We start from the raw sequence: 18100 nt of genomic DNA on the forward strand, positions 1-18100 counted from the left end.
GACTTCAGCTCCGGTCATGTCATGATCTTGCAGTCCGTGAGTTCAAGCCCTGCACAGGGCCCTGTGCTGACAGCTCGGAGCCTGCAGCCTGCTTCGGATTCTGTGTCTCCCTCTCTCTCTGCCCCTCCCCTGCTCACGCTCTCTCTCCCCTACAAAAATAAACATTCAGAAAATTTTTTTTTAAAAACCACAGTGACATTAGTGGTAAAACCATTTTATACTGAAACTGTTTAGAAGTGGGAACAGATGAGGCAGAACATTTTAAAGCCCTTGATATTACTGCCAAAGCACAGCCTCCTCAACCTTCACGGGCCAGTCCCTGGTGATGCACAAAGAAATTACAGGTGTAACCAACAGGTGCTGAGCAGTCTAGGTACAACTTTAACTCACAAGTGTGAAGTTCCCCCGCTTCACAGGTGAGAACGCATAGAGGTTAGAGAGTTGCCCGATGTCAAACAGCTGGTGGGGGTGCTGTCCACCTTCCCTCCCCACCTGGATGGGGCTCCCCTGTGACAGTGTCCCTGGTCTACTGACTGGGCAAGTGACTGGGAGGGGCAAGGAGGTTCAGCCGGGGGGGCTTCAAGAGGCTCTCCCTGCTGGCTCACGTGCCTTGAGTGGCTACTGGCCCCAGAAGGAGGACACACATTTAGGGCTGAAAGCCATGGAGATTCAGGGGCTTCTGCTGTGCAGGATTCTTGGAATTTGGTAGGTGCAACCAGGAATGGAGCCCTAGGATCTGAGCCAGGCTTTTATGCCCCAGCAGGAAGCTCCACGCTGTAGTGCCACCAAAGGGCCACGTGGCTGGGCCCCCATGGTCCTCAATAATACACCTGAGCAGAGAGGAGGAGCACTTCCCAGGCCACCCTACTGTCGGCATCTATGAGAAACACGCACAGCTCCTTCCCAAGAGGCCCTCGCAGGGAGGACAGAGCTCTCACTTGGAGCCCACATCAAGCCTCTCAGCAGTTCTTGCAGGTAGAGGACACTTCCGCTCACAGATAGGCCGATGGAGGCTCAGAGTTACAGGAGTCAGATAGTGGGCAAGTGCCCAGATCTGCACACCCTTGCTCTGCCTGTGGGTTGCAGGGACCACCCCCTACCCCATCCTTGTGCATCAGACCGACCGGGATTGCTTGGCAGTTTGGTGCATTGGTGTGTCCACTCTGAGAGTCAGCAGACTCTGGTCACATGCAATCTGCTCCTGCTGGGCTCCAGACACGTGGGGGTGTAATGTTCTGCCCACTCACCAGCCGTTTACCAGAAGAGACAGTCTATGCTTTTGGTCTTTCAGTCAGTAACAGTGGGGTCAGAGCATTGTTCTCCATCCATGGTGGGCTGGACAAGGCAGCCCTAACCACGCTGTCCCCCCCACAGCACCTGCAAGGTGGCCTTCCCTCCGTTTCCCACTGCTGCTCCGCAGAGCTGCTGCAGCAGGGGACGGCTGCAAGGGAGTATTTCAGCTTTCCAGGTCACAAGGGTTGTCGGCTCTGCCAATGTTGCTTGCAAGCAGCCAGACGCTACGTAAATGAACGGGCACAATTACTTTCTTACTGGCACTGAAATTTTAATTTCATAGGTCACAAAATCATCTTGTTTTCAAGCATTTAAAAACCATTGTTAGTCTCTGGGGACATGCAAAACTAGGTGGCAGGTGGCTCTGCCATACGGCCCTCAACCCAGCCAGGCTGGGGTGGGTGGATCCTGTGTGCCCAAAGGACTCCCCTAGGCTACAGAGCAACTGTCTACCCTCATCTGTAGTCAGTCCTTACCACTCACAGGCCTTGAGGTCCACCTTTGTCTCCAGCCTGCACAAGGTCTTGTACAGAGAATGGACACTTGTACTTGGAAAAATTTCCCTTTTCCATTTTCTTGATCTTATTTAGATCTCTGTGAAAAGAGTTTTCAAAAATAATCTCTACACTCAACATGCATGGGGCTTGAATCACGACCCCGACATCAAGAGCTGCATGCTCCACTGACTGAGCCAGCCAGGTGTCCCTCTGTGGAAACTCTTGATGCTCGTGCATTTCCTCTTCTGACAGTGTCTAACATCCCAACCTCAAAGCTCCCCAAATGCAGCATTCATTCGTGCGACAAAAATTTCCTAGGTTCTGAGTGCACGCCACGCACACTGCGTAAACTCACCTGGGCTCTGCACCCCCCACACCTTTGTGAAGCTTCCAGGAAGCTTGGTGGTTCCAATCCAATGTCATGAATCAAAGCTTAGCCTGATTGAGCAAAAAGTAGTTTCAAGTCAAAATTATGGGCTTATTGCTTCAAAAAAAAAAAAAAAAAATCCAAGGTATTTTAATATCTACTCTGAAATAGAGTTCTGGGTAGTCTTAAAAACGTTCACTGTTACATCTACTGAAGCCCATGTTGGAAAATACCTTTTAAAGTAGAACAGAATGCCCAAAACCTTGCACTATCCCACAGGTGGCCCTCCTCCACCCCCTCTGCCAAAGGGCCACCAGCTCACAGGACACGCACAGACGCTCTTCAAGGGCTCCAGGCATTTTAGGTGCTGAGGCAGCTTGATTTCACAAAGTCTTGCCGGGCAGGCCAGTGTCCCATGTCTCACGTGGATGCAGCTAAGGACTCCTCACCCTACACTCGTGCAGGGGAGGCTCTAGACTGGAATGTAAACTCTAGAGTGGTTTCTATCGAATTCCTGGTTGTATTGGGACATTTATATGAACAAACCGCACTAAGAGTTGAGAGGAAAAGTAATTCCTCAAAGGTTGGAGGGCATGAAGATTTTACCCAAGTTAACAAGGCAAGACCAGCAAGTGTGAACTTGGCCCTTGAATACAAGAGTGGGCAGAGCCAGCCTGCACACAGAAGGGCCAGCTCTGTTCCAATAAACTTTATTTGGTCACACTGAAATGTGATTTCAACATACTTTTCAAACGTCATAAAATAGTCATTTTTCCCATTTAAAAATGTAAAAACGCTTCTTAGCTTTTAGGCCTTTTAAGAGGTAAACTGAGGTACATTAAATTTTTGAAGAGTTGATGTTTGAACAAACACTGCCTGGAGCCAGGCAGGACCACACTGAAACATCAGGAGTGCTGTGCTGGCAGGAGAAAAGGGAGAGGTGTTTATAGACGCAGGAGCAAAACTGGGAAACTGTGTGACTGGTTATGGCTTAAGCAGGTGCCTTATTTGGGGAATTCTAGTTGACTGTGATTAGGTGTTCTTAAATTTCATTTTCTCAGATAGGAGTGCATTTACAGGAACGGACTCTGGCTTAGCTTTTGATCTGCTTGTGTAGTTCCCAAGGCATGAGAGTCGCCCAGTCTAATGGCCTCGTACATATTTTCACAGGCTGCATAAACAGACAGCAAACTGCATTTTGCCCATACGCTATAATCTGTCAGCTCCTGATCTAGAACCGTATCAATCCAAAGAGAGAATCCAGGTAAAGAAGATTTAGGTTGAATCCTCTGGCCCTTTTCAGCTGGCCTGTGGTTGCTGTTAGAAGACAGAAAGCACCATGCTCAGGCTGGAATCTGGAAGAGTTCATGTATCTTTCCACCCCTCTGTCCCATCATTACCCAGAAGTGGCAGAGACAGGTTTCCTTTCTGGGAATGGCACATTCAGTGACCAAACTGCCTTCCTAAGGCACGTGAGCCCACGAAAAGTCCCTGGTCCTCTGACAATGACCCTCTTGGACACACTTCTGGGTGCAGTAGGTACAGGTGGAGAGGCGGTTACAGCCACTGAAATGGGCACAATGATTTCATGGCGTCCTGACACCTGGGCTGGGAACACCACTTCCAAGGGGGCGGTACAGGCCAGGGGGACAATCTTCACTCCTAGGACTAGCACTGTGGCCTAAGAACATATCACGCGTTGTGCCTGGCTGAGCAGCAGTGGGTGGCAACTGGGCTGACCTGCTGTGGGACCGAGATCCCTGTCCATGTATTAGAAACACAAACACACAGACTTGACCATCCTGAACTCTGCTGTTCCTAATGCCAGAAAGTTGGGGAATTCCCAATGCAAACAGAGGGATCAGCCAGCCTGATTTTCACCTAATACAAATCCAGAACCTGCTGGTGGGCCATACCACACATGGCCATTGAGGCTGTGTCTCAAGGACCTACCCACAGGCTTAACCATACCAGGTGATGGTGACCCAAATCAAGTGTTGCAATAAATCCTGAAGTGACTGACCTGTGTCCCTCTGGGTTACCTTTCTGTATGTGGGAGAAATGGGCCTCTCCATTGGGACAAGGGGGAGGGGTCCCTGGCCCAAATTTCACCCCTCCGATAACTGTCAATGACACCAAAGATCGGCAGGTCTCGAGTGAGTGGTCGTGGGTAGTAGCCAGTCTAAGACTTCTGGTCCCCTGGAACTTTTTCACAGTTGGCAGGGCCAGGACCCTGAGGACGGGGCCACCATCAACACTGTTAGCCTCATTCTGCGGGTCAGCAGTCTGTCTCCACCTCCACCAGCATCCGGGAAAAGGCAATGGGCTCACATGCAGCTCGCAGACCCTCCTGGTTCTGGCAGTTTGTGTGGCAGGAGCAGTTCTGGGGAGTCTGGCAAGCAGCCTGGCCTCCGGGTAGCTCCGCTGGGCTCACACGAGCGGTTTCTGCAGTGCTGAGGCCAGGTCTGCCCTGGGTTCCGCTAGAGATGCTGGCTCGGGGTCTCAGTGTGGGAGCAGGGAGCTCTCCCACATTCAGTTCTTATGGTCACCCTGTAACGATGCTCAGATAAGCAGACAGACTCTGGATTTCATGGAGAACAGTGGCATCCAGAGTCACAGAGCAGGTCCCTGGGTGCAGGTGCTACTCCTGGAGTGCCTGCACTGATCCAAGCTCCTGTCTGAAGAGGCTGGTGCCAGGCCCTCTGGCTGTAGCCCCGGGTTGCTCTGATGGGGATGGAGTTGGAGGAAAAGGAGTCAGGTGAAGAAGGCAGCTTCCTCTGGGCTTCCACTAGCACAAGCTAACACATCCTTACTGCTGAAGCCAGTCTGAGGAACTGACTAAGGAACTGCTAAGGGAAGACGCTTTGGGCAACTTCTCAGCTACTTGTGTGGCAGGGCTCATGGGCCTTTCCCCATGACACTTCCTCATCCGCGGGATGTGGCGTCTTTCTTCTGTGAACTCGAAAGTCTACACCTGTGCGCCCTGGCTTGAGGGACACAGGCTTTGCTGCGCGGGATGAGGTCACACGTTGCAGCAAAGATATATCCACTTTGTACGAATTCGGACATTTTCTTTCTTAAGGGAGCAATTCTGAATCTATCCCCACATTCTAAATTCTTGTCAGTATAAATGATCCCATATAAAATACGTTAAGGTTAAGGCTGCAGGTTTATTCACATTTATACACATTTATAAAGACAGGTGGTCTATCCCATGTGAATTTTCTGATGCTGAGTAAGCCGTGAGCTCCGATTAAAAGCTTTGCCACATTCGTTACATTTGTAAGGTTTCTCTCCAGTGTGAATTCTCTGATGAATGATTAGATGTGAGCGCCACCTGAATATTTTCTCACATTCGTTACATTTATGCAGTTTCTTTACAGTGCTGACTTTTCTACGGCTCACATGGGTAGAAGCTTCCAGGGTATTCCCATATTCATGATACCACTGGGCACGAGTGTGGATCCTCTGGTGCTCAATAAGATAGGAACTCCGGCTGAAGGCTTTCCCACACTCACTACATCCATACGGCTTCACTCCTGCATGAATTATCTGGTGTTGGAAAAGGGTTGAGTTTTGACTGAAGGCCTTCCCACATTCGGTACACTTATAGGGTCTCTCCCCAGTGTGGACCCTTTGATGTATTGTGAGCTGTGTGCTCATACTGAAAGCCTTTCCACATTCGACACACTCGTAGGGCTTCTCTCCCTTATGGATTCTCTGATGGTAAATGAGACTTGAACTCTGGCTGAAGGCTTTTCCACAGTCACTACACTCGTAGGGTTTCTCTCCGGTGTGAATTCTCTGGTGCTGAATTAGGTGTGAGCCCTGGACAAAGCCTTTCCCACACTCATCACACTTGAATGGTTTTTCTCCAGTGTGAGTTCGCTGGTGGCGAATAAGCCGTGAGCTACAACCAAAGGCTTTTGCACACTTGTTGCATTTGTAAGGTTTCTCTCCAGTGTGGGTCAGCTGATGCTGACTAAGGCGAGACACCCACCTGAAGGCCTTCCCACACTCATCACACTTGAACGGTTTCTCTGTAGCGTGGATTCTCTGATGGGCAACGTGGCTGGGACTACCTGGGCTTCTTGGAAGTTGAGGCTTCTCCCCGGCATGCATCCGCTGGTGTTGAGCCAGGGTTGAGCTCTGGCTAAAGGCCTTCCCACACTCCTGGCACTGGTAGGGCCTCTCTCCAGTGTGGGTCCTCTGGTGTCTGACCAGCTGAGACTGTTGGCTGAAGGCCTTCCCACACTCCCGACAGCCATAGGGCCTCTCTCCCGTGTGGACCCTCTGGTGGTGGATGAGGCTGGAGCTCTGACCAAAGGCCTTTCCACACTCCTCACACCTGTAAGGCTTCTCTCCAGTATGAATTCTTTGATGCTGAATAAGTTTGGAGCTCAGACGAAAAGCTTTTCCACACTCGATGCATTTGAATGGCTTCTCTCCAGTGTGGATTCTCTGATGCTGATTAAGCTGCGAGCACAACCTGAAGACTTTCCCACATTCCTCACATTCATACGGCTTCTCTCCATGGCAGTTACTTCGAGGTTTCCCCTGCAAGCAATCAGGTAATTTTTTTTTACACTCTGGACATCTGTTAGGTTTCTTCGGTGTATTAATTTCCTGATGCAGAGCAATGTCCGGAGTCGACCTGAAACTCCTGCCACACATATCACATCTTCGGGATGTCCCTTCTGCGGCACCTCCCTTACTTTTGTCAGGGTGACAACCCAGTACGCCAATGCCCTCCGGCTCGCCACGTCCCTGGGCACCCTCCTTGGCGAAGGTCTTCCTGGGAGCCACAGTGCCAGTGTTCAAGCAGTTTTTCTGGAGGAGGGAGCTTGGCTTACTCTCTGACCAGACCTCAGAATCAGAGGTGTCTCTAAAGCCAGAACTCTGAGGAAAACCTTGTGGGGAGCTTCTGACCATGGCCACACGGGGTTCCGATTTTAGAGCATCCACGTCCTCACAGGCCTGCTCACTTGCCATCCCAACTGCAGAATCTGAAATAAACAGGAAATAAAATGGTTCTTATCCCCTGTGCTCAGAGAAAGGACAAAGACCAGGGGCAGTGGCGGAGGCTGCATCAGGCAAGGATACACCCACATGGAAAAACACTACCAGAAGTCGGGCCTTGGACAGTTCTCAAGATTTAGCTTCGTTGACACTTTTACTTCATGCGTTCAACTACCGTGTGTTCCTGTGGGGGGGGACACATCAGCAGAGGCTCGTCCCGTGGGGAACCGGTATGAGTGAAAATCCATAAGGAAGCTCTGGGCTGGAGAGCCTGGCAAGTGTGGCAAGAGGCAGGTTGGGCTTGAGGTGCCAGAGGCTCCTGGATCCAGAGGCGTGGTGAGGGGAGTTAACGGACAGGTTCCGAGGAAGATGAGGCTGGACAGCTGCCGTGGGGCACGCCCTGGGTGAGCCTGAAGGGGGGTGGTACTGAGGAGGACCCCAGACCCGAATCTGGCTTCCTCCAGCTGCTGCTGAGCCACCTTCTCTGATACACACCTGGCCATGTACGTCAGCCCCACAGCTTCCAGGAGGCCACACCCGGTGGCCTATACTGCCTTCTCATTCCCTTGGGGTTCTGGTCAGTCCACTCACCCCTGACTGGCCCCCACGAGGCCTTCCTGACATCTGCCTTCCTTCTGGACTCTCCAAATAAGTGTCAGCCCCTCTCCTACTCGGCAGTCCCAGAGAGTACCCTTGCTAAACTCCTTGGTGTCTGTGATCACACCCAGGGTCATAACTAACATCACAACCAACTTCGTAACCAGTGCGATAACCGCTGTTATAACCAGTCCATTTCTACCCCACAGAAATATCCTCCAGGGGCCCAGTTCCAGGGTTCCTGGTGGCTCTTAATGTCAGTCCCCTCTCCAGCTCGGTGATCTGAAGTTCTCAGTCAGTCCTAGGGTGAGGAAGAGGCCATCACATACTGAGCATCTTCTGGGCATAAGGAACACTTAGTCCCTGGCCGTTCCTCAATTAGTCTTTGTGACAATCCAATGAGGTCAGTAGTGAGTCAGAGGAGCTTGTGGTTCCCCAGTCACACAGCTAATTACAGAATCAGGAATGAACCCAATTCTGTTCCCCCAACACATGCCCCTTCAACCTCTCTGTGCCCTTATGACACAGGGCATCTCCTACCTAGCCTCTGGGGCACAATCACACAACCTTTCGACAGGGCAGGAGTGGCCATATGGTGCTGGCTCACTCAGTCCTCTGCCCAGGCCTCCCTCCACTCTGGAGATGAGAAAGTGGACACGCACTGCTCTCCTCTCCCTCCTGCTGGAAAACAAAGGCCCCCATGGACGCCAAGGAAGAGCACAGTGGAAACGTCCATAGCTGTGAGCCTAGAACCTCCCGCTGCACAGGAAGGAGAAAGATAATCCACGTGGCTCAGCAGCCACAAACCCACCCAACTCCTCTCCGGAGTCTGCCTCCATCTGGCTTTCTGCAACCAAGTCTATGAGAAGCCTCCTTACGCACCAGGCTTCCCCTCAGGCTCAGGTAGCCACACGGTCCCTCTCTTCTTTGGGCCCACGTCACACTCGTACCCAGCACGGCCCATTTTTACGTGACCCTACTTACTAGTGACACCTTCTCTGACAAAGACCCTCTCTTGACCAGCTCAGCCAGGCTCCTCTGAGCCTTTCTTGACCAGGCCTCATCCTTGGCCCGTAAGGACAAAAGACTAATGTCGCTACTTACAGCTAAAGGTTTCCTCCCTAGGATGAGCCTAGCCCTCCTTAAGGTGTGTGCCTGAGAAAACTCAAGGCTGTCAGAACGATCTGTTTATTCCAGCCACACCTGAGGGACAGGTTGTCTCCCAACTTCTGTGGGAGGGCAAGACCCAAATGCCACAAGCAGAGGTCAGCAAGCCCAGGTAGGTGTCAGAGGGTCCACTCCCTTCCGCTCTTGTAATCCATCACTTCCTGGCTCTAGCTGAACCCCACTCACCCCCTGCCTGCTCTGATCATGTCTGAACAAATGGAAGCCGAGTTCACTCACACTGGACTTTCTCCATTGCAATTTATTACTATGGATTAAGAAAAATCTATCCTCACTGTTTTAACTAGTGCTTCGCTGTGTGTGTCTATGCATGACGCTGCCCACGGGGCCCCTCGGGGACTCATAATTGAAGCCTAGAGTTCTCATCCTTCCCTAGAACTCGAAAGCCCTTCTCTGTAAGCTCTGAACAACCTATGAGAGGATACAAGCACATGTTAAAAAACAGAGCCTCCTTCTGGAAGTGGTTTTCCCTCAGACAACAGATGTTGTCCCTGCAGGCTGACAGGCACTAAGGTCTCTTGTGCTGGGGACAAAGGTAGCTGTGGTGGTGGGTTAGGGGTGTGGCTCTGCAACCTGCTGCCGCTCTGGGCCATTCCTCAGTTACCTGCTGCACTAGCCAGGCACAGATAACATCTCTGGGTACTTACATTTTTCTGACACGCTCCACAGGTTTTCATCTGTGAGTCCGTACTCTTGTCCTATGTCTCAGGCTTGTGACAAGTCTACATTTATTGTGGGGAGGTTTTCTTTGCTGCTGCCTCATCACCATAAAGACCATTTGCTGCGTACAAACCCATGGAACTACCCAATTCTGCCAGCCCCAGCTAGCTTTTCCGCCATGGTACCCTCTTTGAAATCTCTCCTCCACCTTGGGAATACTTAGTAGGAGCTGGGTTTTAACTGGTCTAGCCTACAGCTTTACCTCCTTCCCAGGAAGGATCAAAAAGGGGTCTAAGCAGGAAGGCAAGGCCAAGGAGGCTGGGGGCTGGGGTCAATGTTCCCAACACTCCTGCCCATACACTCATACCTCAGGACACGAACCTGCTGATGCCTCGATTTTGGCCGTGTGGCTTCCAGAATTGTGAGACAATTAACCTCTGTGGTTTTAAGCCTCAAGTTTGTGGTGCTTTGGTACAGCAGCCCTAGGACCCAACACAGCCCTGAAGCCTGATGTGAGAGGCTGGGGTCACCCAGGAGCCCAAGCAGTTCTGGAGGAGCTGCTGGCAGGTGGGCGGCAACTGTCTCAGGGATGACTGATGTTTGCCTGAGAGGCTGCTCAGAGCCAAGCTTAGTGCTTCCCTTGAAAGTTCCTTTGCACTTTGCTTAACAAGAACATCAGTAAAATTGGAAATTGAACCTATGCCTGAAAAGCAAACTCTGTTTTTGCTATAACACGTAAGAGTCTCATGTCCCTGCTTTTCTGTAGTTCAGTCTCTCCCAATACAACCCCACGACCAGGCGATAGTTCTGTCAACGGGCCCACCTGTGGCCCCGTGGTGCCCCCAGGCAGCCCGGCATGCCCTCTTGGCTGGTCCCTGGGGTCTGCCTTCAGCTTCCCACCCTCAACCCTTGCTGGGCATGGGTTCCCCGAACATCTCCTCACTCCTTTACCTGGAAACCTCTTTGCCACAGGCCTAAGCCTCACCTGTAAGGGAGGTCCTTGCCACCTCTCTCCCCTCGACTCCCTTCAGGTCAAGGACCCATGGCTCCTGTCCCTGCTCCAACCGGGAGATCAGCTCAGGCTTGAAGACCAGGAATCCTGCTGTGGGGATGGCAGAGAAGGGGACCATGTCAGCATGGCTGAGGGTACATCCCAGGGCCCAATGCTCTTGGTTTCCAGGAATTAAGAGGCAGGGGGCTGTTGGAGCACAAGCAGAGCTTCCAAAGGGAACATCAGGGGGAAAGGGTCTGGACACAGTGGTCCTCTCTGTCCAGCTCCTCAAGTTGGACAATGAGAGATACCTGGACTCCCAGCCCATCCCCATCCACACCAGGGCCAGGATCCTCAGGGGATCTATCACCAAAGAATCTGCAAGGAACAGGCCAGGTCTAGCTTTAGGAGACAGCAGCCAGGCACTGCCAGCACCTCCCTCAGCAGAGATGGCCTGTCCCTCAGTTCAGAGGGCAGGAACATTCCAGGAGATAGGAGTGGCCAAGAAGCAAGACAGAAACAACAAAAGTAAGCCAACAAATGAATGGATTTTAATTCGGAGGGCGCTAAGCCCTGTGGTCAGGGTTTCCCTCCCCCAGGTTTCCGGCTGTGGGGGTGGGGAAGGGCAAGCAGAGAGACCCTGCAGGATAAAGGCCTCAGGTGCACATAGGACTCCATGCTCAGCAGGAAACGTGCTCTCTCGAAGAACATGTGGAATGTACAAAGAAAACAACTCTAGGCCAACTGTGAAGGGAGTCATGTCCACAGGACAATACAACACTGTGCCCCAACCCAAAATATAATTGGATGTGAAGGTTATGACAACACGGAGCTCAAAGCTATTAGGTACTTGGGGCGCCTGGATGGCTCAGTCGGTTAAGCATCTCCTTTCGGCTCAGGTCATCATCTCGCGGTTCATGGGTTCGAGCCCCACATCGGGCTCTGAGCTGACAGCTCGGAGCCTGGACCCTGCTTCGGATTCTGGGTTTCTTTCTCTCTCTCTCTCTCTCTCTCTCTCTCTCTGCCCCTCCCCCCCCCCCACCACACACACACACCACACACACACTCTCAAAAATAACATTAAAAAACTAAAAACAAACAACTACTTGAAAACTAAATAATGAATTACTAAGTAGCAGCTCTATTTACTACAAAACTCATGGGATGAAGCTGAAGCAGTGTTTGCAAATAAAATTTTACATTTTTAAATACATTTATTATAGAAATGAGCATAGTAAAACGCAAATGAGATAAATGTTAAACTCAAGAAGTTGGGAACAAAACAGCACAGCAAACTCAAATAAATAAAAAGGAAGAAAATAATAAAGGTGGGGTGGGATTCAATGAAATAGAGAACAAAGGCAACAACACTATCCCCCAGAGAAAGATCAGCCAAACCAAAACCTGGTTCTCTGAAAAAATGAATACGACAGCTCTTGTGGCAAAACTGATTGAGGTCAACACAGTGAAAAAATAAAATAAATAAGGAAAACAACTACACACACAATGCAGACTAAAAATAAAAGAGTATCATGAACAAACAGATGCTAAAAAACTTGGAAATCTAAACGAACACATCACTTTACAGGAAAACTAAAAATGACAAAATCAGCACAAAAGGAAACCTGCAAACTTGACAGATATTATTCACTAAAAAACAAAACCAGGGGCGCCTGGGTGGCTGAGTCGGTTGGGCATCTGACGATGGCTCAGGTCATGATCTCACGGTTTGTGAGTTTGAGCCCCGCGTCGGGCTCTGCGCTGACAGCTCAGAGCTTGGAGCCTTCTTCACATTCTGTGTCTCCCTCTTTCTCTGCCCCTTCCCTGTCTCTCAAAAATCAATAAACATTAAAAAAATAAACAAACAAAAACAAAACTAAAAGCAAAAAACACTAGCGCAAGACCTTCCTTTCCCAAGGGCCCAAGGCCCAGACAGTTTTACCGGTGAGTTTTACCAAACACTGTAATTCCACCTACATAAATTCTTCCAGAAATTAAAGACAGCAAAATGTGCCCAGTTCATCTTATGAAACTCATATGCCAAGGGCCATTTGCCAAAAAAATAGAAAAACAATTCACAAAAAGAAAACATATAGGGGCACCTGGATGGCTCAGTTAAGCAAATGACTTCAGCTCAGGTCATCATCTCACAGTTCATGAGTTCAAGCCCTGCGTCGGGCTCTGTGTTGACAGCTCAGAGCCTGGAGCCTGCTTCGGATTCTGTGTCTTCCTCTCTCTCTGCCTCTCTCCCGCTCATACTCTTTCTCTCTTCCTCAAAAAAAAATTTTTTTTAAACCTTTTTTAAATTAAAACACAAAAACAAACAAACAAAAAACAAAAAACAAAAAACAGGGGTGCCTGGGTGGCTGAGTCAGTTAAACATCCAACCTCAGGTCAGATCATGATCTCACAGTCTGTGGGTTCAAGCCCTACATTGGGCTCTGTGCTGACAGCTTGAAGCCTGCTTCAGATTCTGTGTCTCTCTCTCTCTCTTTCCCTCACCCACTCATGCTCTGTCTCTCTCTCTCTCAAAAAATAAACATTAAAAAAACCCAAAACAACAAAAAACAATACAAAGAAACATATTAAAAGTCAATTTTGCTCATGAACGGGGAAGCAAAAATCTGAAACATAATACTGCCTAGCTGAATCCAAAATAGTACTGAAATTTATATGTAAAATATAATTTAAGTAGAGTTTACTCCAGAAATACAAAACACGTTAATAAGATTTACAAGACTAATAAGGTGAAAAAAATCATACAAACACTTCAATTGATGCAGAAAAAGAATTTGTTTACGATTATGATTAGTCAACTTCTGATGTTAATTAAATGTATTCCTTTTTAAAAAAAAAAAGGGGGGGGTCTTTTTATTTAGTTATTTTTTTAATTTATTTTTTCAGTAATCTCCACACCCAAGGTGGGCTGGAACTCACAGTCCCAAGATGGAGGAGGTGCACGCTCCACAGACGAAGCCAGGTGCCCCTAGAAATCTTCCTTTTAGATTTTTTTCTATGTTTATTTATTTTTGAGAGAGAACACAAGTGGGGGAGGGGCAGAGAGAGAGACCAAGAATCCAAAGCACAAAGTCTGACATGGGGCTCAAACCCACGAACCGTTGAGATCATGACCTGAGCTGAAGTTGCACGTTCAACCGACTGAGCCCCCCAGGTGCCCTGAAGTATTCCCTTTAACTCGAGGAACAAAGGGCGCCTGGGTGGTTCATCTGGTTGAGAGACCAACTCTTGATTTTGGCTCAGGTCATGATCCCAGGGCTGTGGGCTCGAGCCCCAAGTAGGGCTCCTTGTTGAGTATGGAGCCTGCCTAAAGTTCTCTCCCTCTCTCTCTCTCTCTCTCACTCTACCCCTCTTCCCGACTTGCACACGTTCGCTCTCAAATAAAAAAAAATTAAATAAGGAACAAAACAGGCATATCCACATAAGTCCTGTCTGACACACCACTGTGGCTCTGGGCACAGCTAAAGGCCAGGACACTGGGGGCACCAAGGGGGAAACCACCACTGGTTCAGCTGCAGGTGACTCCTCCTAGAATACAGCACCAGAGCAGCAGGAAGTTCAACAAAGTTACCAAATACAAGCATTTCTGTAGAGCAGCTATACTCAGTTAAAAATATAGCAACATAAAAAAAGATACATTCACAAAGCAACCAAAAATAAAGCATCTAGAAGGGACCAGACCACTCTGGAGAAAATCTAATAAATTTCTAGAATTCTTTTTTTTTTTTTTTAACGTTTATTTATTTTTGAGACAGAGAGACAGAGCATGAACAGGGGAGGGACAGAGAGAGAGGGAGACACAGAATCTGAAATGGGCTCCAGGCTCTGAGCTGTCAGCACAGAGCCCGACGCGGGGCTCGAACTCACGGACCATGAGATCATGACCTGAGCCGAAGTCGGACGTTTAACCAACCGAGCCACCCAGGCGCCCCTAAATTTCTAGAATTCTAATAAATTACAGAGAATAAATGGAGACACATTCCATGGTCTTGGGTGGGAACAATTAATGAGGAAGAGATCAGTTCTTCTCTTGTTAGTTCTAGAAATTCAAAGCACTCCCAATAAAAATTCCAGTTCCAAGTATTGAATAACTCACTTACTATAAACTTATATGAAAGAATTATCTTATTACCCACGAGTAGATAAGCAAAGTTTTATGAAAGAATAAAAAGGGAAAGTTGTCTTACCAGGTATTAAGACACACTACGAGGCCAGCTCAGAAACACAGTCACACACATGAAAAAAGGTGGCTCCACAAATCAACGGAAGACAATGGGCTGCTTAGGCGGTGATATCAGGAAATGGCTCAGTATATAAACAAAAATAAAGCAAGACTCCTACCTAACTCCAGACACAAACGTGGTGCCAAGATCTAAATAAGAAAGATAAAGTTCACAGGCGAACGTACAAATTGTCTCTATGACCTTGGAGAGGAAAGAACTTTTAAATAAAATTTCAAAGATACAGCGCATAAGGCAAAAACTAATGGATTTGATTCATTAAAATCTGACCTCACAAAGTTAACAAACACAGGGACACCCGATTCAGTTAAGTACCTGACTTTGGCTCAGGTCATGATCTCATGGTTCGTGGGGCTCTGTTCTGACAGCTCAGAGCCTGGAGCCTGCTTCAGATTCTGTCTCCCTCTCTCTTTGCCCCTCCCCTGCTTGCATTCTCTCGCTTTCTCAAAAATAAGCATTAAAAAATTTTTTTGTTAAAGTTAACAAACACAAGAGAACGGGAAAAGTTATTTACAACGCACAAAACTCACCACAACACCTCCCAGGGTCAGCTCTTGACCCACAAAGACCCACGGCCCCCATAACCACAGCCCTGACAAGGGCCTGGCTAGGTGGGTGCTGACCAATGATGCAGGGGGAGGGGTCCCAAGATGCAGCCTCACCTAGTCCAGCCACACTGCTGTGGTTCTCCAGCATTACTTCCTTGTAGAGGGCCCTCTGGCCAGGGTCCAGACACTGCCACTCCTCCCTCGAGAAGTGCACGGCCACATCACCGAACGTCACAGCCTCCTGAAAAAACATACACCAGCACCCCAGGGAAACCTGGGTGCCAGCCCCATCCTGGCTCCACCTCATGGTGTGTCTCAGCCACATGTACCACAGGGCTGGGCAAGACAGTCACCAAGCCCCTTTGGCTCTAAAATCAAGGAGAATGGCAGTATGAAGGAGGGGGAAGGAGCCAGGCCTACAAACCTCCCCCCACAAGAGCCTCAGATGGGCCCCAGTCTGGGCAGAGGATGGGCTTGCCTGAGCTTGGGAATGGCCACAAGGGGCCAATGGAGGGTCTAGGCCAAGGCCCAGTGGGCAGGGTGGGTTCTCAGAAGAAAAGGTAGGGGCCCTCACAGAGCAAGTGAGGGAACGGAGGCAGTCACACTCCTACCATGAGGCTCGGTGGATGGGCATCCATGTGTCCTGGATGAGACCTGTTGGCAGTTATGAAAGGATCAGAGGTCAGGGTACTGGAGGACCCCTAGCCCTGACTTCCTGGCTAACTGAGAGGGTACTGTGTTCTCCAATCCTTTACCTTTAACCCCAGATGTTCATTAGCAAGGACATAAGGTGGAACCAACATAACCACAGCACTTAAGTATCTTCCCCCACTCCCCACCAAAGCTTCATCTTTCCGAGTGTGTGGTGTGTGGGAATCACTCCAGACACAGAAGGGGTGGTTGCCACACGTGGTAAGTGCTAGACTAAGCAATGGGGATGTAGCAGCGCACAACGCTTGAGAACTTTCCCATCATGAAGCACAGTCTAAAGGGTTAACGATACAAACACAACATCACAACCATGACCATGCCCCAGTGCAAGAAAACTCTGAAAGCATTTAAACTAGGAAACTCTGGTTTAATGATGAGTCACTTCCCAAGGGAGCTAACTAGGCCAAGAGGATGGAGGTAGGGAGGGCGCTAAAGGCAGCAGGGAAGGCATGTGCAAAGGGACTGAAGCAAAATAGAATGGGCAGAATGAGTCCATGGAGCTGTTCACAAGCAGCAAGGGGAAGTGGTGGTGTGACTGGAGGATGACGCCAGAACAGTGGATTACCGTAGAGAAAGGAACGGACTCAGAATCCTCCCCCCTCCCCGCCCCGGCAATCTACATAAACTTGGCCCCAATCCCAGGCATTCCCCTAGGCAGTCTGAATGAGAAGTGGGCTTCCTATGGGAGCTTCTGGCTCAGAAAGTGGCGTGTGGGCGGAAGCTCCAGGCCGTGGGCATAGTGAAGCTGACCCAGGCAGTAGTGAGCACTGCCGGGTGGGCCCCCACCTGCGACGGGCCAAGAGTGAATCTGGAAGCGCTGGATCCCAGGTTCCCAGTAGAAACGGACAGGCCCTGAGAAGGGAAACACCCCACCCTACCCTAGGCACAGCCCTTTTTTTTACCACTGTCCCACGGGCAGTAAATGAGGGGAAAAGGCGACTTGAGAAGCTGTAGTTATGCAGAAAGGAGAATCAGGGATCCCCTCTCGAGCAGGCCTACACCTGGTGGGAGGCCGCGGGTGGATCCCGCGCCGGGCCTGCAGGACTCGCCCAAATGCCTCCTGCCTCCGCGGGCCAAGGCGGCCGCAGTTCGACCACCTCCCACGCCAGGCGCCCATGGCCTCCCCAAGCCGCTCGCGACATCCGCGCTTCCCAGCGGGGAGGCAGGGGATCGCCGGGCCCGCAGTGCCGGAGGCGGGAGGACGCGGGGGTCGGCCGGTTGCCACTCGGTCCGAGGACGATGAGCACGTAACGTGCCCCAACCCGAGTCCGCGCCGGACGCGCCCACTCACCCTCCCCGTGGGCCGCCCGAGCCTCGAAACGCGGGACAAAACCGGAAACGGGCCTCGGGCTCACGCTCCCTCTTCTTCTCACAGACTTCCGGGCGTTCTGGGCGGCTCGGAGGCTCGGCCGTCTCGATGGTTCCCAGCCGCCCCGCCCCGGCGCTGGGGAAGGGGCGGGGCTGGGGTCAAGGGAGGGGCGGGGCTGGGGTCAAGGGAGGGGCGGGGCTGGGGTCAAGGGAGGGGTGGGCCCGCGGAAGGTGGCGGACGTGCAGGCCAAAGGGCGGAGGGGGTCCTGGCGAAGCGGGTGAAGAGCCTGAGGTGGCCCGGGCCCGGCCCCGCCTACCTCTTATCACCTCGGGGACGCTGGACCCCGCACCAGATCTGTGCCCGGGCTTTTCTACAGAAGGCAGCTCCCGCTGGGCACGGTCCAGGCACCGGGCAACGGAGACGCCCCGACCACGGGCGAAGTGGGCACGGGGGAGCGGGCCAGCTTGGGAGGAGGGCAGAGGAGCCGAGTGGAGACAGCAGGTATTGTCTGGGTGGTTGGGGCACGTGGTCCAGGCCGCGGACACCGCTGAAGCTGGGCGGGAGGCGCAGGGCACCTAAGGCGGAAGAATGCGCCCCGGAGGCGGGAAGGGCGGGGCAGAGAATGCGCAGAACTTTTTCGGTAGAAGAGACCTAGCACTCGACT

General features: G+C 50.8%; 1 protein-coding gene across 11 annotated transcripts; it reads right to left on the bottom strand.

Moving 5' to 3' along the window:
- Positions 1–1543: 1543 nt before the first annotated feature.
- On the bottom strand, positions 1544–17873 carry ZNF7 (zinc finger protein 7). 11 transcript variants are annotated; one of them, XR_007148528.1, is made up of 6 exons: positions 17030–17412; positions 16028–16070; positions 15531–15657; positions 10604–10720; positions 2146–7163; positions 1544–1887 (listed from the first exon to the last, which is right to left on the bottom strand). XR_007148528.1 is itself a non-coding variant. In XM_047842160.1 (6 exons), exons 3-6 carry the CDS (start codon positions 16052–16054, stop codon positions 5365–5367), a joined length of 2070 nt encoding a protein of 689 aa, XP_047698116.1. In that variant the 5' UTR covers positions 16055–16070; positions 17419–17571; positions 17753–17860; the 3' UTR covers positions 1544–5364. The 11 variants fall into 11 exon arrangements, 10 of the variants coding, with proteins under 10 accessions (XP_047698116.1, XP_047698115.1, XP_047698108.1 ...); XM_047842160.1 differs by lacking the exon at positions 17030–17412 and adding exons at positions 17419–17571; positions 17753–17860 and having other exon boundaries at positions 1544–7163; XM_047842159.1 differs by lacking the exon at positions 17030–17412 and adding an exon at positions 17753–17873 and having other exon boundaries at positions 1544–7163.
- Positions 17874–18100: the final 227 nt, after the last annotated feature.

The sequence above is a fragment of the Prionailurus viverrinus genome, chromosome F2, assembly GCF_022837055.1.
Source record: "Prionailurus viverrinus isolate Anna chromosome F2, UM_Priviv_1.0, whole genome shotgun sequence".
NCBI classification, from domain to species: Eukaryota; Metazoa; Chordata; class Mammalia; order Carnivora; family Felidae; genus Prionailurus; species Prionailurus viverrinus.

What these genes read in the sequence shown, in the direction of transcription:
- ZNF7 (XM_047842150.1), bottom strand. Translation starts at nt 17,244, where the DNA reads ATGGGCGCCTGGCGTGGGAGGTGGTCGAACTGCGGCCGCCTTGGCCCG. An exon ending in CCCATCCACCGAGCCTCATG is followed by an intron (nt 15,658 to 16,027) that starts GTAGGAGTGTGA and finishes ATGTTTTTTCAG; the next exon opens with GAGGCTGTGACGTTCGGTGA. An exon ending in CAGCAGTGTGGCTGGACTAG is followed by an intron (nt 10,721 to 15,530) that starts GTGAGGCTGCAT and finishes CCATCCCCACAG; the next exon opens with CAGGATTCCTGGTCTTCAAG.